Raw genomic sequence first — 25,066 nt, forward strand, 5'->3', positions numbered from 1 at the left:
CATTTTATTAACGTTTCGAATACCTATATACTTGTCCAATTATGGGCTCGGTCCCATTGTTCCTTTTTGCTCAGTTGCGTTAACGCAACGAGTGGCCTTTGCGTTGACGCGGCGAGTTGCCGCTGCGTTGTGCTCCGTTGTGCAACATACGTTTTGACATAACAGTTTGACGTTAGTTGAAATTCCGTATAATTAATTACCCGTCGACGGAGCCCAATGCAGGATTTGTATATACATGACGTAGGTACTTGTCTAATTGTTCATATAATATGTAGGTCGCTAGATGGCGAAAATGAGACATGTACGTTAAATAAAGGCTTTTTATGTATAGTATATCTTAAGTACCTAGTAGATTTACCTTAACTGAAATAACGTGTGACGTGTAATTGTATTTTTAACATTCGCGAATACATAACTACGAATATAACTAACTAACGTGACTCGAGGTTTCCTTCGTTTTAATATTAGGTTCGTGTTAAGTCCCTATATATATATATACGTAGCCCCTATATATACGTAGCATTGTATGGAATTGTATGAGACGTGGCACACTGGCCGCGATGCGTGCGCGTATAATTCAACCATGTTTACATAAACTTGCTGCTAAATTATATCACTCTCTTCCCTATACGATTCCTCATATAGAGAATTCCGAGTAGGATTGACGTAGGGCCGGCGGCATGTCGTAAACTCATTGTAGCATTGAATGGACAAAATTAAGATTTAAGTAGTATATAAGTGTTGCCACTAGATGGCGGTAGGAAGTCGTGTCAGATGCCTTAGGCGATGTGTATAATTTCTGACGTCTTAATCTGTAATGGAAAACCACTAAAAGTCGTGTTTCATTCCACATTAGAAATAGCGCAACGTATATGACGTATAATTAGTAGTAAGGTCTCTATATGCTTGCTGCAGTCAATATTATTACCTTAGTATTATAATAATTATTATAATCGTCGAATATACTTACATAATGTAAACCTATATTTATGTATAACGACTATATACTTGCATTGATAATTAAATAAATAGATGAAAAAAAAAATATGTCTTTTATTTCGAACACTCTGTATAATTTACGCCCGACGCATTAAGAGGGGTGTTATAAGTGTGTCTGCCTCTGTGTACGTGGCACCGTAGCTCATCAACGGGTGCAGTTTATTTTTATTTGGTAGCTAATTTTTACGCGATGGTTCTTAGATATGTTTGTTTAAAATCGGTTCGGCCGTTCAAAAGTTGTTGCGAAATGAATCGCTATATCCTATATCAGTCGCAGTTGCGCAGTCTCCCACGGAACTGGGCAACAGTGACTAGTATGGATGTTTTGTGTATTATTAAGTAAATATAAATTAATAAATTATGACAAATCACACAGATTGAGCTAGCCCCGAAAGTAAGTTCTAGACTTGTGTTATGGGATACTAACTCGACGATACTATACATATATAGATAAACATCCAAGACTCGGGCCAATCAGAAAAAGATAATTTTCCATCATAACCCGACCGGGGATCGAACCCGGGACCTCTCGGTTCAGAGGCAAGCACTTTACCACTGCGCCACCGAGGTCGTCAATTATTTTTTTCTGTGTTTGTATTTACTAAAAATGGACTTGTGGTCTAAATAAAGATTTTTCTTTTATTGGACATGTATAGAAGCCCAGCATTTCAGAATTAGGTTGGCCACCGTATCTGACACCACTCTTAGTCTATGCAGCATTTGAACGTGTTATAAAATGAATAAATTTATATTTTCATATCTTTGAAAGCATTGTTTAATCAATGTGGTTCTTTTACATACATTTTTCTAAATGGATGAAATATTTCGAGTATGTATTTAAAAACAAATATTAGTCAAATAGCGAATTATTGCTGTGTAACTTTACTAATCCTTCGAATAGTTATTTAAAACAAATATTAGTTACACGGCTTATTGCTCTGTCGTCATACAAATTCATTCGATGAAAAACCCTCTAACCTTGCTGCCCTACACTTGAATGTTTTGTTCTCTTTCTTGTTGACTTGTGTTGTCAAGTAATGAATATAAACTACAGTAAAAATATTGCGGTTTTTATTTCACATCACACTTTCAACTTAACTAACATCACAACCACCTTAAATGTATTTTTATATATCACACACTGTACAACATAACATAATTCAAATTCCAAAACTTTGTTCGTGATGTCAGATCATACATAATAAATGGCACATTCGTAGAATTAAAAAATATATACATTAAAAAAAGTTACAAATAAACAAAAAAATTATAATTTTGTTATTTAAAAAAATATATAAATAAGGCAGGGCAAGAAAATATTAGTCGAAATGCTATTTTCTATGGCGTGATTTTCATGTAAATAACAAATTTTAAATCAATTACCTTTTTATTTTGAGATTATCTACAAATAAATTCATATTTCATAAATTTTTTTTGCTACAATATCATGTAAGAATAAAAAATTGTGTACATGGTCCATTGTAAAAAGTTTAAAAAAATACTTATAAGTACTTATTGGTATGTATAAAAAAACTTATATCTATCATACACACGAATCAATCAACTTTTAACAAAACACGCCCTTCGCCACCTCGCCAAGCCAATTAGTATCGTATCACTTACTTTTCTACCTATATTAAAAAAATAATCTTATATATAGTAAAAACAATTCATTAGTAATGAGAAATGCAACGAAATTTTAAAACTATAAATTTAATGTTAGTTTTCTAAAACAATTTGAGTGATGCATAATATGAAAGCTTCACAATCGATAGAGCAAAATATTGTAAATAGATCAAAACATGCGAGTATGCTGATGTTATTTCGAAAATGAACCTAGATATCGATCATTTTCGATAATTGATCATCGATCGATACCTATTCTACTTTACTATTGTCCCATATTACCCTAAAATAGATAGGTAACTACATTATTTTTATGCTAATTCTATAAACGAACTTCAGGAAACCACGAAAATTTTTGCGAGTGTTTAGATTTTTCCATTTTATGAATTAGGTACCTATAAATTTTTAACAAGAACTAGACACAATTACAACTTATGCTTAACTGCACAATGCCATTTCATCGTATTCGGATATTAAAATATCTATATATTCACGAGTTCGTCTAGCATAAAACTGAATTTATTGCGTGATCATCAAAAGATACACATATTTCTTATGCTTCATTATTATATACATAAATGTAGGTACCTAGGCCATAGTTGTTGAGTTGAATCTTTAAAAATGACACAAGCAAATACAAAAAAAAATATTCTATAGAATGTTGATAATTCGGTTAACCTCGCGCGTTCTTTCGTACTCCACCGATGTCGCCTTACCGGCTCACGTAGGAATAATTTAGTATCTGCTGATTTATCTGTTGTGCTTGTAATATGTCCTGTCTTGACATTTTGTGTGAAAACTACATTCATTTTGAACTTACTCATGATACTGTACATGACTTCAAAATAAACACTGTTTAATCTAACACCCTGTATACGATAGGAAGTTAGCGCGGAACTGTATGTAACTATCATTGTCTATGATGTATTACGTATATACATAGAGTGTATAGACATTAGGTTGCAACGACGACGCGAAATTTTGCACACTCAATTCTAAATTATTCAAATTTTGGTAAAGTCCTTATTGAGCCTCAAGTCCAGAGTCCAAGAAGTCTTTGAGATGTAATGGGACGGCGCGTGGCATCGCTCGGCAGACCTGGAAAGGATATCCGTTTTATATGAGTAAAGACATGTGATATCGAAGCTTCTAGTGAATACAACTAGATCTAAAGTTAAGATCAAGTAAGTATGTATTGTTTCTGGCCTGCTTGAATCGTATGGTAAAGAAAGTGGTGTTCTTGTAGCATCTACCTAAATCACCATCTAAATTTTGAAGCTTAGGGTATTGCATTAGTATCCTGTAATTATATTACCACCGACTTTCAATAAATGCAAGCACTGGTGTTTGGCGGCAGTAATATACGAGAGTGAGGTACTCAAGCAGACGACCTTTGTCTAGCTCTGGTAAGACAGATGATAGATGATACAATTACTTGGGCATCTTCTTTCTGCCTTAAGAGGTTAGTTTTTATTTCGCGACAAATCGAAACAAGTTCGAGACTTGTATTACGGGATACTAACTCAGATATTATAATATCATGTACATGCATATATAAACATCTAAGACCCAGGTAAATCAGGTACCTTCAATCATAAGTTTTTTACTGTAACAACATTTTTGACACTCAGATTGGATTCAATGCGTGACAATGAAATCATATCCGTGCAATCTTGAGGATTTCCATCGTCTGAAGCCGTCAAACTAAACATATGTACAAAATTTCAGCTCAATATCTGCTTAAAACCGAGTCACAAGATTCCAGTGCAAGTCTCACAACAAAACTCACCAAATTAATATAGTACAGTGAACTGGGTATGGTGATCTCATAGTAATCCCTCCTGACGGCATCGACGATGGCGTCGGCCGCCTGGTCCGGCGTCACGATCTTCATGAGCGACGGGAACTTGATTTTGGGGTTCTTGCAGAGCCCCGTGTCCACGATGTACGGACAGATCACTGTCAACTTGATCTAAAATAGAGAAAGTATTATTTGACACAAGTTTTTGTTGTCTTCAAATATATCTTGTTGTATTTGGTGCGCATACAGAGCATATCACTAAATGTTAGATGAAAATAGTTGTCTTAGTATGATTTGTTAGAGATAACGCTGATTTTCAGACACCTCTGTCTCTGAGATTTTGTGCGGGATTTAATATGTAACGAGGGCAAAATCATCGACTAATATATACGTTACAAAAATAGAAAATTTTCAATTACAATTTTAAAATCTAAAATCCTATTTTTTCTATTTTTAAGTAGGTATATTGTTGTGATTACGCGCATTAAAGTTATGAATAAATGAATAAAAACACTGACTCCACTGAAATCCCTGACGTCCTCCCGGAGCTCCTCGTGCAATGCCTCCATGAGGCCGCGCACCGCGAACTTGGACGCGCAGTACGGCACGAGGTTGCGCAGCCCCATCACGCCCGCCATCGACGACATCGCCACCACGTGCCCGTGGTTGCGCTCCATCATCGCTGGGAGGAATGTCTGCACCAGCTACGGACCGATACAACAATGTTATTTAAATAAAATAAAAAAAGCCTTTATTTCAGATAAAGTATGGTTTAAAGGTTTTCTTAGTTTTAGTTTTAACTTAGTTACGGATTGTTTTGTGTTCACTATAATAGTACATCTGTATGCCTCTCTTCGGCAAAGGCCTCTTCCAATCCATGAATTATCTTTTATCTATGAATCCAACTAAATAACAATGTTAATTAGCTGGATTTATTTTTGGAAAGACAAGTGAAAGTATCGAGTGGAGATTGTTAACAAAATGAATGATCCATAATTTGTTTTTGAAGAGTGCACACATAAGAATATATTTAATTTGCAGAGGCAGGAGTTTGGCATTGATAACAGGAAAAGTTTTGGATCGATACTGGTCACATTTGTATATTCCGGCCCTATAACTCACCCAGAAATGAGCAATGATGTTGACTTCGAAAAGAGCACGGATCTCCTTCTCGGAGGTGTCTCTGAGCGGCTTGCAGGGCATGATACCGGCGTTGTTAATCAACATCGTGACGTCACCGACTTCTCGTCTGACTTTCTCCCCTAACGCTATTACTGCTTCGCGGTTTGTTACATCACATCTGAAAATAAGCAGGAAAATGAAATTGAAATATTTGCACTATTAAAAATTACGTCCTCGGTTTCATCTTTTCAGAAAGTTACAATTTAAAACAAATCATTTACTTATATAGATAAAATGAAAAAAGGAAATCCAAGAAGAGCATACCTAGATGAAATAAAAGAGAAGGCAGATGTCGTGTCGTATAGGGAGGTGAATTCAATGGCTGAGGACAGAATTAGATGGAAAATGCTCCACCGACAAGAACAAAGTTATTAAATTAATTGATGATAGATAAAATGAATAATTCTCCAACAATACATATAGGTGCTTAGTACAAGAGATACTAGTAGGTATATCTAAATTGCGCTAATCAAATAAATGAAGATGTCAAAAAAGAACGAAAAAAAAACAGTCACTAACTGGTTTGATCATACCCTAATATTAAAAACCGAGATCATTATATTGATTCGCAAATCACAGATTTCAATGAAATCGTCTACATAACTGAGTTTTCCGTATTTACCTTCTGGTTACACGTGCCAATTGCAAAAGGTAATATTAACGATCAATTAGGTACTTAAGAGTTGGGCCAAAATTGTTTGCACATGATTGACGTAAACCCAAATTCACTGATCTTTATGTACTTTAGAAGTTATGGTCTAATGGTTAAGCTCTTCTTCCTCATAGCCAAACTATTTGGTCAAAACACAGACTAGGTTAATATATAAATCTGTGGGTCAAACTGATTTGACTACAAGATATTACATATTATCCTCGTGTAGACGACCTCACCGACTGTATGGAGAGAAAAGAAGCATCACTCGAATTGGTTTGATTTTTTATTCATTCAGTTACGAAGAACATTACAATGTTACGCCATCTTTGTTTTAGCCAAATATAGATTACACACTCGTTATAGCTATAAAAGTTTAAGTTATATATGTGAAATTATATTAAGAAAATTAGGAAGTTTCATCATGATATCTTGGTGAAACCAGTAGAATTCTGGTTCTAAAACCTACCCTATATAACAATATATTAAAAACTACACCTATATCTAGAAAAGTAACAGTTTATGTTTTTGCCTATTGTGAAAAAATCTACATGAAAACTTACTCATATCTGTGAGCCTGCCCCTTCTCCTGTTTGATCATGTCCACTGTGGTCTGGTTGCCGCTAGGGTTGATGTCCACGCAGACCAAGATTCCTCCCAACCTGGCAAACCGCAGCGCTGTCTCTCGACCCATACCGTGACCAGCTCCTGTAATCTGATTATTATGATATGAGATTTTTGGAGGTGAGATGGAGACCGTGCCTGCGTTGAAGGTTCTCTTTTAAACTTGCTTTTTGAAGTATGACTAATTGCCTATTCTCATACTCCCTTGATAGCAGCGTGCGATGGATCTAGGTTTTACTTTTGTGCCCATATTTATCAATGAGGCGCATTCCCCTAACCGCATCAGTGCGCAGTGGAATGAACAAAGAAAACTCTTAAGCAGTTTGACCTGATAAGGATACTGGCGTGGCTGAGGGCATAGAATTTGCACACTGATTAATTATAAACTTGACTTGTATGAAATTGAAGTAGACGGCAATGGCAATGCCAAGAAAGTTGTTGTGTATTTTTCATTTTCATTTCATTCCACGTATATCCATGCAACTATGAAGAGAAGACTGACTTACCAATATGATTTCTCCCTTAACACTCTTCGGCTCTGGGGGTACGAAGAACAAATAGTAAGAGTAGATCCAGGTCCAGGTCATCTTGACGTACAGAATGAACACCTCCAGCGCTATGGTCACGAACTGGTATACCTTCATGGCGATGCCTTGCTCGTCAGTCCTGGAAATGAGGAAAATTCCACTAATTATCATAGATAGGTACAATAGCGGCGCCCCGGGGCTTCGCTCCCGTGGAAATTTCGGGATAAAAATTATGTTATTCTAGGTTATATTCTAACCGTGTACTAAATATCATAACAATGCGTGGTGTAGATTTTGCAAAGAGTATATATATATATAATTTGTTTTCGACATTAGAAAAAAGTATCTAATTTGACTAGTTTGAGAATAACCATCATATTATTTCAATTAATTATCGTGATTATGATTTGAGATGTAGACTTTGAACATATGTCATGTGCTAAATAAGTATCTATGACAAAATTGACAAATTTTGTGATGAAGAACACGTGTAAACATATTTTAGCATGATTACACGTGTTTTTCATTATACAAATTTATTTCGTACTAGCTGCACCCCGGTGCTTCGTTCCCGTGGACACTTTGGAATAAAAAGTACTCTATGTGTTATTCCAGGTTATATTCTATCCGAGTACTAAATTTCATAACAATCCCTTGATTAGATTTTGCGTGAAAGAGTAACAAATATACACAGATACATCCTCATAAACTTTCGCATATCTATAATATTTTATAGGATGTCATTTATCTTTTACCTTTTACTTTATACCTACTTATAGTTAATTGCCTTAATCGATCTAAAACATTAGATTGAGTAAGGCAATAATTCTTGTATTACCAATAGTTTTCCCATATCACGCGGTTTGATTTAAGCAAAGCAACTTTCTTCTATATTCGACATTGTTTCGTATTATCCTTCCCTCTAAACTTGATGAAACTAAATAACAGAAACGAATCAAGTTACTAACACGTAAACATAAACAAAATTATCACTTTGAGTTCACTAAAGTGTAGTATGTTATCTGCAGTCTTTTTCACTAAAGATGAACCTCTGAACTAGAACTTGATAACATTGCTGTAAATTGTTAGTCTTTGTGTACGAATCTTCTAAAAAATATATAGTAACACTAGCTTTTGCCCACAACTTCGTATAAATAAATAAATATATCAGGACAAATCACACAGATTCAGCTAGCCCCAAAGTAAGTTCGAGACAGATACTAACTCAACGATACTGTATTTTATAACAAATACATATATAGATAAACATCCAAGACTCGGGCCAATCAGAAAAAGATAATTTTCCATCATGACCCGACCGGGGATCGAACCCAGGACCTCTCGGTTCAGTGGCAAGACCACTGCGCCATCGAGGTCGTCAATGTGAGTAAAAATCCGTTTCCCATGCGAATTTCAGGAATTTATTTATTTTATTTATCTCACCACACTTAACCTACCATTATAGAAAACATTATATAAATTCCTTCTTAGTGCTCCCCTACACTGTCCTAGAAATCTACACACAAAATTTCAGCTTTCTACGTCCAGTAGTTTCGGCTACACGTTGTCAGCCAAACAGTCACTCAGTAACGCAAGAGTTTTATCTATATATAGATAGATAAACATAAATTTCATTATTTTTATGTTTACGATATACTAGCAGGCTTTCTGTCTTCTCTTACATCATTTATAATGTTCTGTAGTAAATGATTTACAGAATTATTTTCTTGCTTTCAAATTATAATGATGAATATTAGACAAAAATACTATTATGACGCAAATATTATTTAATTCTTGAGACCTTTAAACCTCTTCCGATAAATAATTTTATCATACGGGTTTATCGTATTAAAATAATGTGTTTATCATCTGAACTATCAGGTTCATATTAGGTACGATCCATATAATATCCATATGTAGTTTTTATCAAAAGTATACTGTTGTGACGATCATATCATGACGATTGATGAAGAAGTTATGTATGAGAATATACTAATAACAGTATCTACTTCAAAATGAAATGACACTCTAATAAATGGTGATAAAGGATATTTTCAAATGGCTTGATGTGCTAGCTAGTCGAGTAATAGTGATGTAGGTAAATTAGTGGTAACTTGGTAAATTGATTCATACTTGTAACTAATTGTGGTTTGTAGGTCGATTTATCGTTTTTAGATCGTTACTGGATTTGCTGATGTACTATTTCATTACAAACAAATAAACAAAATCATAAATATTTTTCTCTTTATATATGGAACGTGATTTCCCAAAAAGCTACAAACTACTAGCTTCACGGATATTAGTGTTAAGGTTGGGATAAAAATAATATATATCTTGTGATACCTACTTCTTTGCATATTGTTTGAGATCCTTTAGGATTCATTTAGTGTTGAATTTTGTAAAAGTCTTTTTTACAGAAATTTGCTACAAAATGAAAACGAGTATATTTTTTTATCAAGTCTCTGTGATATTTATTTAAATTTATAGCAATTTGTCCAGAAATGTCAGGATGACCTCATCGGCGTTTGCGTATGAGGATGAGGAAGCAGCCACTCGAAAGTAAACAGCATTTAGGTTGAAGTTTATGCTTGTACGCCATATGAATAACTTAATTTACTTTAGTGTAACGCTGTTATAAACTTATAAGAAACATGATGTTGCCTGGGGCTTCGCCCTCGTGAGCATTTTGAGATAAAAACAGCCAGTAGCAATCTTGGATAATGCACCTTTCTAATGGTGAAAGAATTTTTGAAATAGATTTGGTAGTTTTGGAGATCACCCGCCTCATACATACAAACTCACAAAGTCACAAACGCTTAGGTCTTCTTTATAGTCGTATTCCTCATGGCTGAGGGTCGTGGTTATTATGTGGAATGAAACACACAACTTTCTTGGCATTATTAATGGAAAGGTTTGCATTGCCTTCTCCATTTCATATACAAGTTAATAAGAATCAACCAGTGTGCAGGTTTTCTCACGATGTTTCCCTTCACCGGAAGCAAGTGGTGGACGATGAACAACACATGAGTCAAATTAGTATACAAATTCATGTAGCACGAGTAGGATTCGAACCTGGGACCTTTCGATTAACCATTATACCAACACTGCTTAGGTACCTCTTTATAATAATAGTATAGATAACTATACATATATCATGGATTTAGTAAGTTATAAACTCATAGATAAAAGAAATATATTACCTACATAAAATGTAAGTGGGCTTTGTCTGTTATGGATTTAATAAGTACTTCTTACGTAGTAGGTGCTAATTCCATGTTACTTATGGTAAAAATTAATACTTAATAAGGAATATCGAATTATTTACAAGGTTAGTATGCACAGCGATGCAATGTGACATTTTCACCACATTAAAATCAACGTTTGCAAAAATGAGTCAAAATAGTGACGTAAAGATAGCTTATGTGTACTTCCGCCTGAATAAGACTGTATTAAATGTATTAATGAAACTAAAAATGTATCATCACGAACATGGAGAAATTTATTGAAAGAAGATTGACGATAGTTTAGAAGTACATAAATAAGAAATTGTAACTAAAATTGTGTTTCTAACACCGCCCTAGGTAGCGTTCCGCTCCCGCGGATGTCTTATGAGGCGACTGGGACCCACAGCCCACAGCCTAGGCAGCTAATAAGCAACAATAGCATTCCCAAGGAGAGTTGACGTTAGGCAGGCGGCCGCTTGTAAAAACACAGCCGAATCAAAATTTTAAGGTTATTTTTACGCAGACCCCCAGCTTCGCGGCATCACAGCCCTGAAGGCAACCGGAACATGCGGAGATGAGAGAACGAGAGAGATTGATGCAAAGACAGAATACGCTGCAAACAAAGATGGGATACTGCTGTATGTGTTATGCCGCTCACACACTATAGCCGAATTCAGACAATGTCGACGAGAATGAATGAACACTGCGTTGTTTGTATGATAGGTTTTATTTAGCGCAATGGAAAATTTACAATGTATGCCGAGTCCACCAATGTACTAGCGAACTATCTGCATATAGTGTATAAATAAATAAATAATAAATAAATATATTAGGACAAATCACACAGATTGAACTAGCCCCAAAGTAAGTTCGAGACTTGTGTTATGGGATACTAACTCAACGATGCTATATTTTATAACAAATACATATATAGATAAACATCCAAGACCCGGGTCAATCAGAAAAAGATCATTTTCCATCATGACCCGACCGGGGTTCGAACCCGGGACCTCTCGGTTCAGAGGCAAGCAATTTACCACTGCGCCACCGAAGTCGTCGTCAGTGTATGGCATTAAGTAGTCACATTTTACAAAAACATTTACAAAAAGCCGGTTGAAGGTCCGTGCGGACTTTTCGAAACGATCAGCCTAGTCGACGTGGGCAAACACACGGGCAAATGCAACGTCTGTCGCAAACGAATGAGGCAACTGTTTTGCAACTCATGGGTGAGAAATAATTCTATATTAACTAAATGTAAGAAATATGTGAAGGCTTTGTGGCGTTTAGTTTCCGCCTCAGAAGACCCACATCATCCATGCCAGGAGCCCGATATCTGGAGTTTGGAAACCAGTTCGTGCGCATTTTCATACGCTTTTTGCTTTGCTTTGCTTTTTTCGGCTCATGATAGGTACATGGCGGTATTGTTAAAATTATCAGTTAATTCCAAGATTCTGCTTTCCCTTCACCAACCACAGATTGACCCTTGACGAAAAATTAAGAAAGATAAAAAAATGTCTTGTGCTTAAACTCTTGACTAACTGCTAGACAACAGCGTTCCCAAAGAGGATACGTATTAAGATTCCGATTTTTCGAGATATTCTTATGCAAATAGTCATAAAACCACAGCCGAAAAACCCCAAGCTTCTTAGTAAAAAGGTAGTTTATAATCTTGATAAGGTGCATGGAAGTCACCTTTATAAAACTTGCATTCTGAACTAGAAGATGCCCTTGGTATAAAAATCAGGTCCCTACTGATATGCACTGGCCGTGTCAGAACCGGTCTGACAACACATCGTCACTTGCCTGTTGCCTGAGCAAAGAGCTGCTATACTAAAAATTAATAGGTCTTTGGTAGTGGCGATAACATTTAAAAAAAATGAAGCGGTGGCAAACCAGTTTGCTTAACAAAACCTTAACTCTTTTTGAAGCTTTAGTTGTGTGATGATCTGAGGGCTTACCATCATCTTAACGCGATCCACTTTACGACCTAAACTGAACCGCATCGCATATTGGTATTATCGACTTAATTTTTTGTATTTTAGGTTTTTAAATTGAACTGAGTTGCATTGGAATCGTTCTGTAAAAGTTGATGGTAGGCCTGCTGAGAACACTTTAAAAAGGCACACTTTAGCTCCAGCGAATGCCCATTATAGACAATTATTGAGATGGCATAGCAAACCTAAAATCATAAATGTTGCCAAAAAATTCGTTGTGTATGTTACACTTAAGCCAGCCAGATGCTCAGCCATGAGGAATACGACTATAAGAATATCGTGTCAATCTACACAAAGATTACATTTTTGTTATTGCTATTACGTACACTTCTGATTAGAATTTAATCACAACTCAGTCCCTTGACCGACTTTTACTGTACGCACGGAAAGAAAGGCAGCTGGTACATTATGTTTTGTCTTCGCTTCAGACAAATCAATACCACTTGGATAATAACCATAACAGCTACGTAAAACCTCTATTCTATTCCATTTAGTGATGTAAAAAAATTTATGATTTTCCTCAACCAGTAACAAAGTCCATTTGAGCTTTGGAATCATTCGATGTCTAAAAATACCTATTGATCATTAGGTACGCAGGTACAGTTCACAAAATATCAAGCTACCCAAAATAATTGTAGATTCGTCGCTATTATAGTCGCATAGAAGTCCAGCGACTTGATGTGCGGTCAACTGTACAATGCCGCTCCGTATTATACCGGTCACGAACACAAACAACGTAGCATTATAACCACGTCTTGCGAAAACGACCTTAAACTTGAAACTCACGCGCTTATAGATGCGCAAGCGCCACATAAAATAACACCGAACATTTTTAGTACGACGATTTCCTTGAAGGAAACCACACTCACTCAAACAGATAAAAATATATGTAGCAAATTTGTCATGATACAGACACCCGTGCAATCATAAGCTACTTTTTTTCTAAAATCAAAGCCAAAGGAAATGGCGGGTGAAAATATACGCGGACGAAGACGCGGGAAATGCTAGTATTATATTAATTAAATAATGCTTAATTAAGCTACAAATTACTAGCTTATGAGCAAGAAAGGCTTTAAAATGGTCCACTTTTTGTCCAACGAATGTCCATTACAGTCCATTCTTTGTTTTGACAGATTTTTCGACGCGCTTTGTTGGTTTTAACGCGGATTTGATGAGATTGCGCATACACATTCGGTATGGGACAATATTTGACCAATGAGGTGAGTTTTCGGTGGAATGATTTTATGTTGTCATTGTCACTTGATTTGTAATAAAATCGTGTTTGTATATTTGAACGCGATAAACTCTAAAACTGTGAAGAATTTTTGTGGTACATATATCTGTTACAGTATAGATTGGCGGTTCCCAAAGCGCCCGTGGAGTCCGCATATGTTGTGGCTCCACAAAGGTCTTAGGAATTGTTAAGTTTATGAAGATGAAGTATATTTTTAATACTATAACTATATTTTTTAACCCACAACGCAAAAGAGGGGAGTTAAAAGTTTAACGTGTCTGTCTGTGTATCTGTATGTTGCATCGAAGCTCCCAAACGGATGAACCGATTTTCGTTTAGTTTTTTTTTTTGTGTCATAGATAATTCTATCCCGAGTGTTCTTAGCCATGTTTCATGAAATTCGGTTTGTATAGCGAAATTAATATTGAAAGTAGTTTTTTTTTATTTGTCTAACAAATAAACTTGTTCTTTTTTATTGATCATTATCCATATGAAAAAGCAAAGAGCGATTTAATCCCATATAGCTTGTATCAACTTCGATGTTTTTGACATGTGATTTTTTTCTTTTTTCTAAAGGCTAATAAATGTAACGTATCTGTCATTGGCCCAATGAGTTTATTGTGCAGAAGTGAAAGTAAATGTTGTCAAGATCATTTACCCGGGAAACTGCATAAAGTACTTGCTGCATGTTAATTAAGGTCAACAATGTATTATATATTCACTCATTGTTTTGTCAGCAATGTTTATCAGTATGGAGTTGATAACTAGTGCTATAATATAATATTTTGTCGAAATTATAATCTACATATTATAACAAATCGCTTCCCGCTGTCTGTCTCACCCTTTAATATATAAGGAAGATATTTAAAATGACGCATAGCATTTTGATGCAGTTTCTTTTGAACGATAGAGTGATTTCAGATGAAGGTATAATCAAATGCAATTTTACAAGAGCGAACGGGACGGGTCGGATATATTCTGATATCTATGGGCCGGTAGTATAGTAAATTCCATTTTCCCAGAAAGTCATTAAAAATTTTTCGTAACAAACATAATCTTATATTATTTAATATTATGTTTTCATATATATATAACACTAGCGGTCCGTCCTGGCTTTGCTTGGGTAAAATCGTTATAAATTACACACTTAAACTTGCCTCAGTAATCTATTATTAAACTACCTATTATTAAAAACTGCATCGAAATCCGTGCTGTAGTTTTCGAGTTAAACACGAACAGACATAGACAGACGCAGCAGAAGACTTTGTTTTTTTGATATTGTAAAGGATTTTGGACCGATGAGAATTTTTTTTTCGCCGATTTATAAAAACTTTTAGATTGGCCATTCAATGTAAATTACATTTTCTGAGCTATTTCGCTAAATCATCACCAACCTGAGCAAGACAACGTTCCTCTTCTTCCCGTTCTTCACAAACGAAATTTTAAACCACATAATACTTAGGCACAAGCAAATCGAAACGGGTATTAGCTAGCAGCACAACTTTCACTATGCGTCGAGTTGCAGCTAAGTGCAACTAATTGCATAATAAATTAAAGGTTGCATCATCGAGCTAGTGCAAGCGCGACTGGTCATCCTCGCGTGTATCCTGCTTTTTTATTGAAATGTTTAGTATTGACGACCAAGGTGGCGCAGTGGTAAAGTGCTTGCCTCTGAACCGAGAGGTCCCGGGTTCGATCCCCGGTCGGGTCATGATGGAAAATGATCTTTTTCTGATTGACCCGGGTCTTGGATGTTTACACCTATATATGTATTAGTTATAAAATATAGTATCGTTGAGTTAGTATCCCATAACACAAGTCTCGAACTTACTTTGGGGCTAGCTCAATCTGTGTGATTTGTCCTAATATATTTATTTATTTAATTAAAATATTTGATTTTGGAAATAGTAACGAGTATAGTGATTCCTCCGGAACAGTGTGTACCTAGTAGAGGTAATTCTGGAACAGAGCGGGAATTGAACCCACGTTCCTATCTATCCGAGACAGAGGTCGCTATCGAGCCCGGTACATCGATATAATGTTTGATTTGATTGTGAAGTTTTAAGTTAAAATTTAGTAATATTTTTTCTTTTTTTAATTACTGTTTCTCGACATTGTAGGTACCTAATGGGTATATTATGGTGCTTGCAGTTGTAGTTCGTTGCGTGTCGGTGTGAAGGGTAAGAGATTCTGTGTAATTATATGGTACTGGAACATAGTCGGTACGTACGACAACGTAAGATACCTACGTCTGGATTTTCAGGTGACCGTAGGCTGCGGTGACCATTTACCATAAATGTAAGCCGCATGCCTGTTTGCCTGATTGATAGTATAAAAAATAGGAGCCACTCTATGCTTGCGAGTATTAAAAAATATATACTTATCGTTTAATTAACAATTAAAAAATCGCAATAGGTTAAATGACTAATTTTTATTTTGGTGACTTGGTGGTATTCGAAGGCTCTTATATTATTTGAAACACTGTGGTGAAAAAAAAAATTGTGATAATGGCAATGCTTTCAAAGATATGATAAAAATAAAATCACACATTTTTGTGGACTTGAGTAAAATCTTAGCAAAAACAGCTAAGTGTGTTTGTTGGATAGCTACCTTAATTGTTGTGTTTATATTAATGACTTCTTAATAAAATTTGTTTCAAAATTTAAGTTTTTTATTATGGTCGAATTTATTTACTACTAGCATTTCGGACCACTGCCGGGAAGAAATGCCGAAAGAAACTCATTCAAACAGTGTTGGTCCCTATTATGCCAGAAGGGTTATAAGCAAACAAAAAAAACTTAATAAAAGATCGAGCTGACCAGTTCCCCAGGCAGCACCCGTTCTCGAGTTGACGCGTGAGTCAGCCATCGCGAAGCTCAACCACAATAGAGGGAACCTCCCAACCCGACCCACGACGCCGCTACCGGTTTGACTATTTGAGTGTTCATCACGTACTCGATCTCCATAATCTAACATAATAGATACCTATGTTAATTTCAGACACTTGAAGATCACAAATCACGTATATGTTTTACAAGTAAATATCAAAATATATATGTAATAAACATGTCAAGAAAATATATAAATAATTATAAAAAGGAAAGATCAAGTGTGAGAGGTGGAAGTTTTAGGAAGGGTCCAAGGTTTTTTATCATTTAAATAGTCGCTAATTGTGTAATAAGCATTATCCATTAAAGCATTTTTAATATATGATTTAAATTTTGGCATTGGCAAGTTAATAGCCTCTACAGGGAGTTTATTGAACAATTTTACACTTTGACCCACGAAAGACCGCCTAACCTTTTTAAGTCGGAATCGGTTCATACAAAGTTTATGCCTATTACGAGTGATTACACTGTTAACATCGCTCAATGTTTTATACAGGTGTAAGTTAGATTTAACAAAAATAAGTACGTCGAAGATTTACTGAGATGCAACAGTCATAATATTTATCGATTTGAATAATTCTCGCAAGGAATCCCGTGGCTTAAGCCCATAAATAAAACGAATTGCTCGTTTCTGTAAAACAAAATTTTTTCCAATATCAGCTGCATTACCCCATAACAATAATCCGTAAGACATTATGCTATGAAAAGTTTAGAAATTATCACAATGATCTTAAATATATTTCCTCTAGAGCACATTATAATTATACAATTTTCTGACCTTGTCATCTACCCTGTTAACATTGTCTCAATAATATATTGTTCAATACGAACAATAAGCGAAATTTTGAAACTACATGTAGTAATATCTACAGATAAAACTGTCGTAATTAGTAACGCCATTTGTGTCTATCATCAGCAGTGAGATCACGTAAGACAGACAGACACACACCGAGATAAGGTGTTAGTTTAGTTTGTATATTGGTATGTTTATCACGTTCGTGTCCTTATCTACAGACTTGCCACTAAATTTGTTCCGCCTGCCTACTAGAATACGGATGACATTAAAGTTTTTTGACGTTAGGATGACACATGATTAAGAATAATAAAAATATCACAAATGCACAAATAATGATGTATCGATGGCGTCTTATTGGGCGTGTGGTTCCGCCTTAGAATAGGACCACTCCATATCCTTCCTTGGATGTCATACGTAAAGTTAACGTCAAACTTGACTGGTGCAACTCACTCTTACTAATTATTATGCAGTTAACCCACTCCTAACAAAATATATGCAAAATTGTCACTTTATCTCCGACCTTCGCGGAATCCTGACGTGTGTTTAGCCAAAAGTTAACAGTTGCAAAATTTTATAACAGTTTCCAAAAATAATGTTCTCAAACATTAGCAAGCAAATGCAATAGACTGGTTTCCGAGTGACCAACGCTATGTTGTAAGTTGATCGATCAGCAATAACCTTGACACTAGCTGAGACATGTGATTACACAATCGTGATAGTGAGAACACAAATATGGCGATTATTTTTGTTTTGTATAGAAATTATGGATAGATATTGCCTTTTATGATCGTGGTCTGGTTTCTTTCTGACACTCATGACATAATTCCATATGTTTCAGTGGAAAACTATGGTGGAAAATACATTATTTAATACAAGAGACGTAAAATTATTTATGTTTCGATACAAATAAAAAAAAACCTCAATTAATAGTCATTATATAGGTACTTAGTGACTTTTTAACATGGTTAATATTAGTGAATTTGTGAACACCAACAAACGAAGAAAGTTTACTGTCTTTGGTCACATTATGCCTAACACCAAAAGCTTATCATCCAAAATTGGATCATCCATAAAGGCAAAAATGAAGTTCAGGGAAAAGCCATTTCCGGTTAAGAGACCTGTGCCACTGGTTCGGCCGCAGTACCACCTCGCTGTTTCGTGCAGCCGGTTCGAAAGTAATAAAAAATTAATTAAAAAATAAAAGAAACTCCCAAAATTGAAGTTGTTGGCATCCACTCATTTGCTAGCAAAGTACCGACGGTTTCCAAATGCTTGAACATACATTTTGCATAGCTAAGGACACTCTCGATAAAATTCTCTTTCAAATGAAAAAAAAAAAAACTAGATCAAAATCGGTTGCCACGAATAGACATAAAGATACACAACACGTTAGATATGAAACTCTATTCGCCATGATAGCATCATGCCAACCTCCGATTCGAGAGGAGTACAAAGAAGATGCGTCTGTGCAGATTTGAAGACAAACTAGTTTACCAAACGCAGCTCATCCCAGACAAACTGTTAACTAACATATCTAATAAGTAACAATAGGTTTATGATCGTAATCAGCACTAATAAAATAATAAATGTTATTTACTTCAATAACACAGATAACCCAGAATACAAACACGGCATATAAATTTAAAAGCATTACCTGTCCATCAAAAAGGGTCACATATATGTGATAACGATGATAACTTCAGATAACTATTCACCCAGTTCAGCTATATCGAGTGAAATTCAATGTAACCGAATGTATTTAGGGAAATAATTGTAATATTATTATATTACATTGCATCGGTATAATTATTTCCCTATTGTTATTATCTATTATTTCCCCATGAAATTCAATGTAACATTTTATTAATGTAAAGGTTACATTGAATTTCACTCGATATAGCTGAACTGGGAATAGTTATCTGTTACCTGTTAACAAGCGAACCATAACATTGTCATTGTCATTCTTGTTAATAACTATCAGAGAGGCAGGAAATATTGAGCTACATACTGGTGGTTTCTGCATCCGCTTCCGTGAATATGATTATTTTTAAACAGTCACTAAACCACTCCTTATCTCGATGTGTACATAACAATATTGTATTGTAATTTTATCATCATCATTCGATCATAGAATGATAATACATAATTGATAAGCCGAAATAATTAACTACCTACATTATATTTAGTAATAAATGCGGCTAAAATAACAAAAATTTTACTAAAACTATATTTTATTGTTATAATTATTAAACTATAACTTATTAAATAATTTAACTATAATATTTGAAAACCAGATCTATTATGCCGACAAAGTGTACAAACAATTTTTAATCTTTTATGTATCGTAGTGGTACCTAAAAGACTCCCTTGTGGAACACCTGCTATATTAGTTTTAAACGTAAGTTTAATATATTTGAACGTTTCATATATAACAGATTAAATTTTTCAAATTTCATCAAGAATGTAAGCCAAAACCCATGCGCTAAAATTCCCAATATTGAAATTCCCACTTTCAATGTCGCGCATGCATCGCTAAAGGTCAATGGACGACGCGTGCAGTGATGCAACATGGCCGACCGCAAACTCAGACCTTTCCTTCCGAATTGCACTATTTCGAGAATACTAATATGGTCATTTTGTCGATCTGATTGGTTATTGGTGTGCGTGCAGAATTGTAATCTTAGCCTAGTGCCGTTAATACAACAGTTTGAATCATATGTGCGTGGAGTCTGAGGGATTTCTTGAAATTCTATGAAAATATGCTTGGGATTTTATGAACATTCCGAAAGAATTGTGAAATACTCCTATATAATAAGATAAAAGGATAAGATCTATCGTAACAGCATCAAGATATGATATGCGATATTGAAGATGGGAAATCTGAGCTCTTGCGATTTTAGTAATTTGTCTCCATCGAACTTCGTCATCATCGAACATCTAACATCGTACTTTCTTCGGAAGTTCGACGGAGACAAATTACTAAAAGAGCAGACCTTAAATGTAACGTAACATTTTAATGAATCTTTAATTAATCTTTGCCAAAGTTATTGTATCTAAGATTTAGGCAAGTCCGTCGTCATGACAAAAAACTATCGTTTTAAATACAAAACATAGAAAAATAAAGATTTATTACCGAAATATTTATCTTAGCGAATTTTAAATGCATCATAGTCACTCGTTTCTGTGTGAATGCCCCATGTACTGATAAAGTGATATCAGTTTTATAATTTGGGAACGATAAGAGTTACCCAACGTCCCAACGTTGATATCATCAAAACATTATATTTTTAATATAGGTACGTATTTCAAATATTTACTAGTGTAAATATTTAAAATACGTACCTATTTAACAGTACACTAGTACTATTAACAACTAATATTCGTGCACTTTGGTGTTCGCCGAAACGTTGCACCTATATTTTGATCATACTCGTATATTAATTCTGTAACTAATATTGTAACTTGATGATAGTCCATCACGTAAGCACGGATTGGAACCCTTGCTTACTTGTACATGTAATTCTATTCCATGTATGTACTCCATGGTAAAGACTTTTAGAATGTTGGTAAATACTTATTATACTTACCATGGTGCTTTGTCGATGAGCGTCTGTGTCGCGCCGTTCTTGCTCACTGCCGCAGTGGCCATTTTCTGAAAGCGGGAAAACCATAAGTAGATTGAAATTCCAGAATGTTTCAAGTACTTAATTTGTTTCTGAGACCGTACGGCCACATTATCTCGTTGACGAAATTTCGGATTATCGCGAAGTACTAAGTATGTATACTTATCGGCAATTTGTTATGAACTTTGTTTTGCTAGGGGATAAAACTAGGTGCGGAATTTTAATGACTTCACTATGATTGTCACTGCACATTTGGTCTCATTAATTTTTAAGTTTCAGGGCAAAATGAAATAAATAATAATAATAAATATGCTTAAAATGAGGTAATAACACAAGAAAGCGGACATGTAGGTAAATCATGAATGTGAATTACACACTCCGACTATGATAATCACCTTATATAAGTAGGTTAATATTTATTTGGTTAAGTACTTAGATAAATTACACGTACCTTTTAAAAACAATTTATTTGCCTCTTAAAGAGTAGTGCGAATGTTTAAATTAAGTAGCCAAGCTGTAAATGGCACTTAATGACACACGTATCAACCAAGTGCTATGTCAATTAATTGCAATGAATAAGTACATGCCACCATCGTCTTGTGACTATTTTTTATTTCAAGAAAAATCTATTATAAAAATGAATGATGAAATTTTCGATTGTGTGTTGCTGAAACGGAAGCGCCGTTTCAGCAACACACAATCGAAAATTAACGTTATCACTATCTCAAAATAACGCGTTAAACTGTGCAAGATAGTTTACATCTCGATTTTATAAATTTCATTGAAATAGATTATACACTACTGACATACTGCCCTTGGTTACAATCTATCAATTACCAACATACCTATTTACCTAGTTATATACCTAACCTAAAGGCTGGTTTACACACGGCTAAAAATATTATCATCATTAAAAAATCAAATCTACCACAAATAATAATAAAGCAAAACAATTCTGGCCGATAAGAAAAAAAAAAACTTACAGTGTTCCAATTTAAAAACAACAAACACTGAACTGTCAATTAAATGGCGGGAGATTATTGCAAAACGCGCGCGTCCACACTACGCACTGAGATATAACTAACTCTGTCTCCGTTCTGATCTGACGAGATCGTGATGCGTTCAGAAACGTAATTGGGTCGAGTCAAGGTCCGTTCAGTCATAATTTTATCGTTCTTTGCAGTGGCTGGAGCTTTTTAGAATTAAAAGTGAGGTTATATGAAAAATACATCTCAGGTTCACCCATGGTTGACCAGATTTGGCAAAGCAGTTCTCAGTTTTTAGTAAATTAATTAATAGACGTTGACCTATGGGATATTTCGGAAGATACTATATGATAGATTCTAGATTCAAACTGCTAGCAATATTCCATCCAGCAGACTGAATGATAACCCAAGTTCCATGGAAATTTGGCAAAGTTACATGGAACTTTTTATTTAGATCCTCTAAGATTTAAGACAGTAGGTTTGCCTGCTTTATTCCCATTAAGTTTGTTATGTGTTAAACAACATGACATATTACCAATGTATTATTTTATCGTTGTGAGGTAAATGCATTCTATAACAACGCTTAAAATTTAGGAAACGCTTTAGAAAAAGCAAAGAAAATTTCTTCAACATTATATTCCGCGAATATTTGCTGTGTCCATACCATATTTAAATTTAACTTTATATATAATTATACTTAGATATTTCCTGATTGTATATGTTTTAAAAGAATTGGGAAGACAATAAATACTTAGAAAAAATAAAGCAAGACAGATATTGACAGACCTTGATTTATTTTTTCTAAGCATATTATTTAAACTAAAATTGAAATAGATGTATATACATAATTTAAACTTTTCTAACTAGATACCTAGGTAAGTACATACCTAATAATTATTAAGCTACACTTCAGCAATTAAAGAGGGTGCCTAATCTGTACTATAACTAGTATAATTTTAAAAATCTGTACAGTTAAATAGCTCGGCCATTTTTTTCTGTCACTTAAAATAAATTTAAAAAGTAAACAATGCATTTGTTGTTGACATAGATAAAAGAAATGTATGTTGTTGATGTTTCCGTCTGTATCTATTACAATGCGCAATGGTTAGATTATGGCTCAGTGACTATTTTTGGAATGAGGAAGAACCAAATTTATATTTTCCTGGTGCGTCAACCATGTAAAATTAAGTTTTTGTGAATAGTATGCATGGATACGTCACTTAAACTACTTGACTTGCGCTGACGTTTATACAAAATATCAGTAATAAACTTGTTGAAAACTATAGGCCTTTCCTTTTTCCTCATCCAGGATTTTTCAACGGGCCCGGGTATAATTACACACCACTTCTTTATCTATCGTACCTATTCGACTCGACTAAATTTGTGAGGGCCAATACCAGCCACCCAAACAGCACTATCAGTACAGACAAACAGGTCCTTCATGAGCGCAGTTACGTCACTGATAACAAATAAAATAGGTGAAAAACACATATCTTTATAGAGGACTTTTACCCGAAATTTACACAGAATTTGTTCGCTACCAAAAGTGTGAAAAATAATCCATAGCTACTCTTTACTTTCACTTTGTTGTTTGTCGTCTGTAATCAAATCTTGCAAGTTAGATAGCTCCTACTTCCAGTTGACTACACAGTTGAAAATTTCCCACGTCAGTCCACGCTTCAGTTTCCATGACAATGCATTATTATGATTAATATTATGGTGTAGCCCTGATTGGCTCCAAACGAGGGAACTCCTCCTTTACAGCACGCACATGGGTTTTTGTCAGGCGTTAAATGCCATAAGATCTCTCTGGCGACAATTTATAAAAGAATGTGTCAAAAATGACATTTTTGTAAAAAACTTGTTTGTTGTTTATGATTGTTTATCAACAACACAAATCGATTGTCCGGTGTAACGTAATCGTGTGTGGAGGTCAGCTTGATTACCGCCGACCTTGGGAGAGAATGTGACCAAATACCGGCAGTGAGGTAAGGCTGTGTGCACATTGGAAAGGTACTTGAATGTTCGATTCATACATATTATACTTATATTTTGTTTTTTTTATTTTATCGACGTAATTGTTATGGGTCCACCCTTTTTACTATTTTTATCCGGTCCGACGCGACAGTTGGATTACGAAGAAATTTATGCCATAGGTACTTCCACTTAAGCGTTCGATCGTCGTCACGTTTAATATTTATTTTAAGTAGTATACATTACATTTAAATTAATTTAATTGCATTAATTTTCATTAAAAACTTTTTCTAGTCGTTAGAGGACTCACTTCGTCCCACCCACCCACTAAGTCCCACTAAATTTTATTTTATTTCATTAAGTACTAGATGTTGCACGATGCTTCACTCCTGTGGGAATAAAATATAACCTATAGCAATCTACGGATAAAGTACCTTTCTAATGGTGAAAACACCTTTCTTTTGAAATCGGTTCGGTAGCTTCTGATTTAGATGTTTGTATGTATGTCTATTCTATTTTCAGGCATCCTTTTGACTTCCTTAATGACGAAATAACGTGACTAAATTAAAATTTCGGTCTTGTTCTTGTCATTTTACACTTTCTACATAAGATGACACAAAGGAAAATATTTTATGAGAAAAGATATCTTGCCTCGTCGGTCAGTCGAATAATTAAAGGGAGTTTCCTCACACAGGAAAATACCTTTTCTTGAACCTATGAATATATATGTAGGCAGAAAACAGATTTTTTTTTGACAAATCAAATCAGGAATTGTCCTAACAAAATAGCGAATAAACGAAACATTCGTGCTTTCTAGTCCAAGGTCGGTTAATATTTATTTACAACTATAAACATGATATTATGAATTGGTGCGTAACACAGGTAGGTACATACCTACTTAAATAACATATACAGATTTATTATAACAAACAAAAA

At 34.8% G+C, this 25,066-nt stretch overlaps 1 protein-coding gene across 2 annotated transcripts; it reads right to left on the bottom strand.

Annotated features, from left to right (window-relative positions):
* Positions 1–2,055: 2,055 nt before the first annotated feature.
* On the bottom strand, positions 2,056–22,311 carry LOC128677942 (17-beta-hydroxysteroid dehydrogenase 13-like). 2 transcript variants are annotated; one of them, XM_053759122.1, is made up of 8 exons: positions 22,154–22,311; positions 21,135–21,199; positions 7,391–7,550; positions 6,824–6,975; positions 5,549–5,726; positions 4,945–5,130; positions 4,415–4,597; positions 2,056–3,723 (listed from the first exon to the last, which is right to left on the bottom strand). In XM_053759122.1, exons 2-8 carry the CDS (start codon positions 21,194–21,196, stop codon positions 3,649–3,651), a joined length of 996 nt encoding a protein of 331 aa, XP_053615097.1. In that variant the 5' UTR covers positions 21,197–21,199; positions 22,154–22,311; the 3' UTR covers positions 2,056–3,648. The 2 variants fall into 2 exon arrangements, with proteins under 2 accessions (XP_053615097.1, XP_053615105.1); XM_053759130.2 differs by lacking the exons at positions 21,135–21,199; positions 22,154–22,311 and adding an exon at positions 15,258–15,423.
* Between the last annotated feature and the right edge of the window lie 2,755 nt (positions 22,312–25,066).

The sequence above is a fragment of the Plodia interpunctella genome, chromosome 2 (genome assembly GCF_027563975.2).
Source record: "Plodia interpunctella isolate USDA-ARS_2022_Savannah chromosome 2, ilPloInte3.2, whole genome shotgun sequence".
In the NCBI taxonomy this organism is placed as follows: Eukaryota; Metazoa; Arthropoda; class Insecta; order Lepidoptera; family Pyralidae; genus Plodia; species Plodia interpunctella.

Bases quoted from the DNA above. Each gene is read 5' to 3' on its own strand.
- LOC128677942 (XM_053759122.1), bottom strand. From the start codon at position 21,196: ATGGCCACTGCGGCAGTGAGCAAGAACGGCGCGACACAGACGCTCATC. The intron at 4,598-4,944 runs GTCAGTGTTTTT...TCTCTATTTTAG, and splicing joins ACGTCAGGGATTTCAGTGGA to ATCAAGTTGACAGTGATCTG. The intron at 3,724-4,414 runs GTGAGTTTTGTT...TATCCTTTCCAG, and splicing joins CACTGTACTATATTAATTTG to GTCTGCCGAGCGATGCCACG.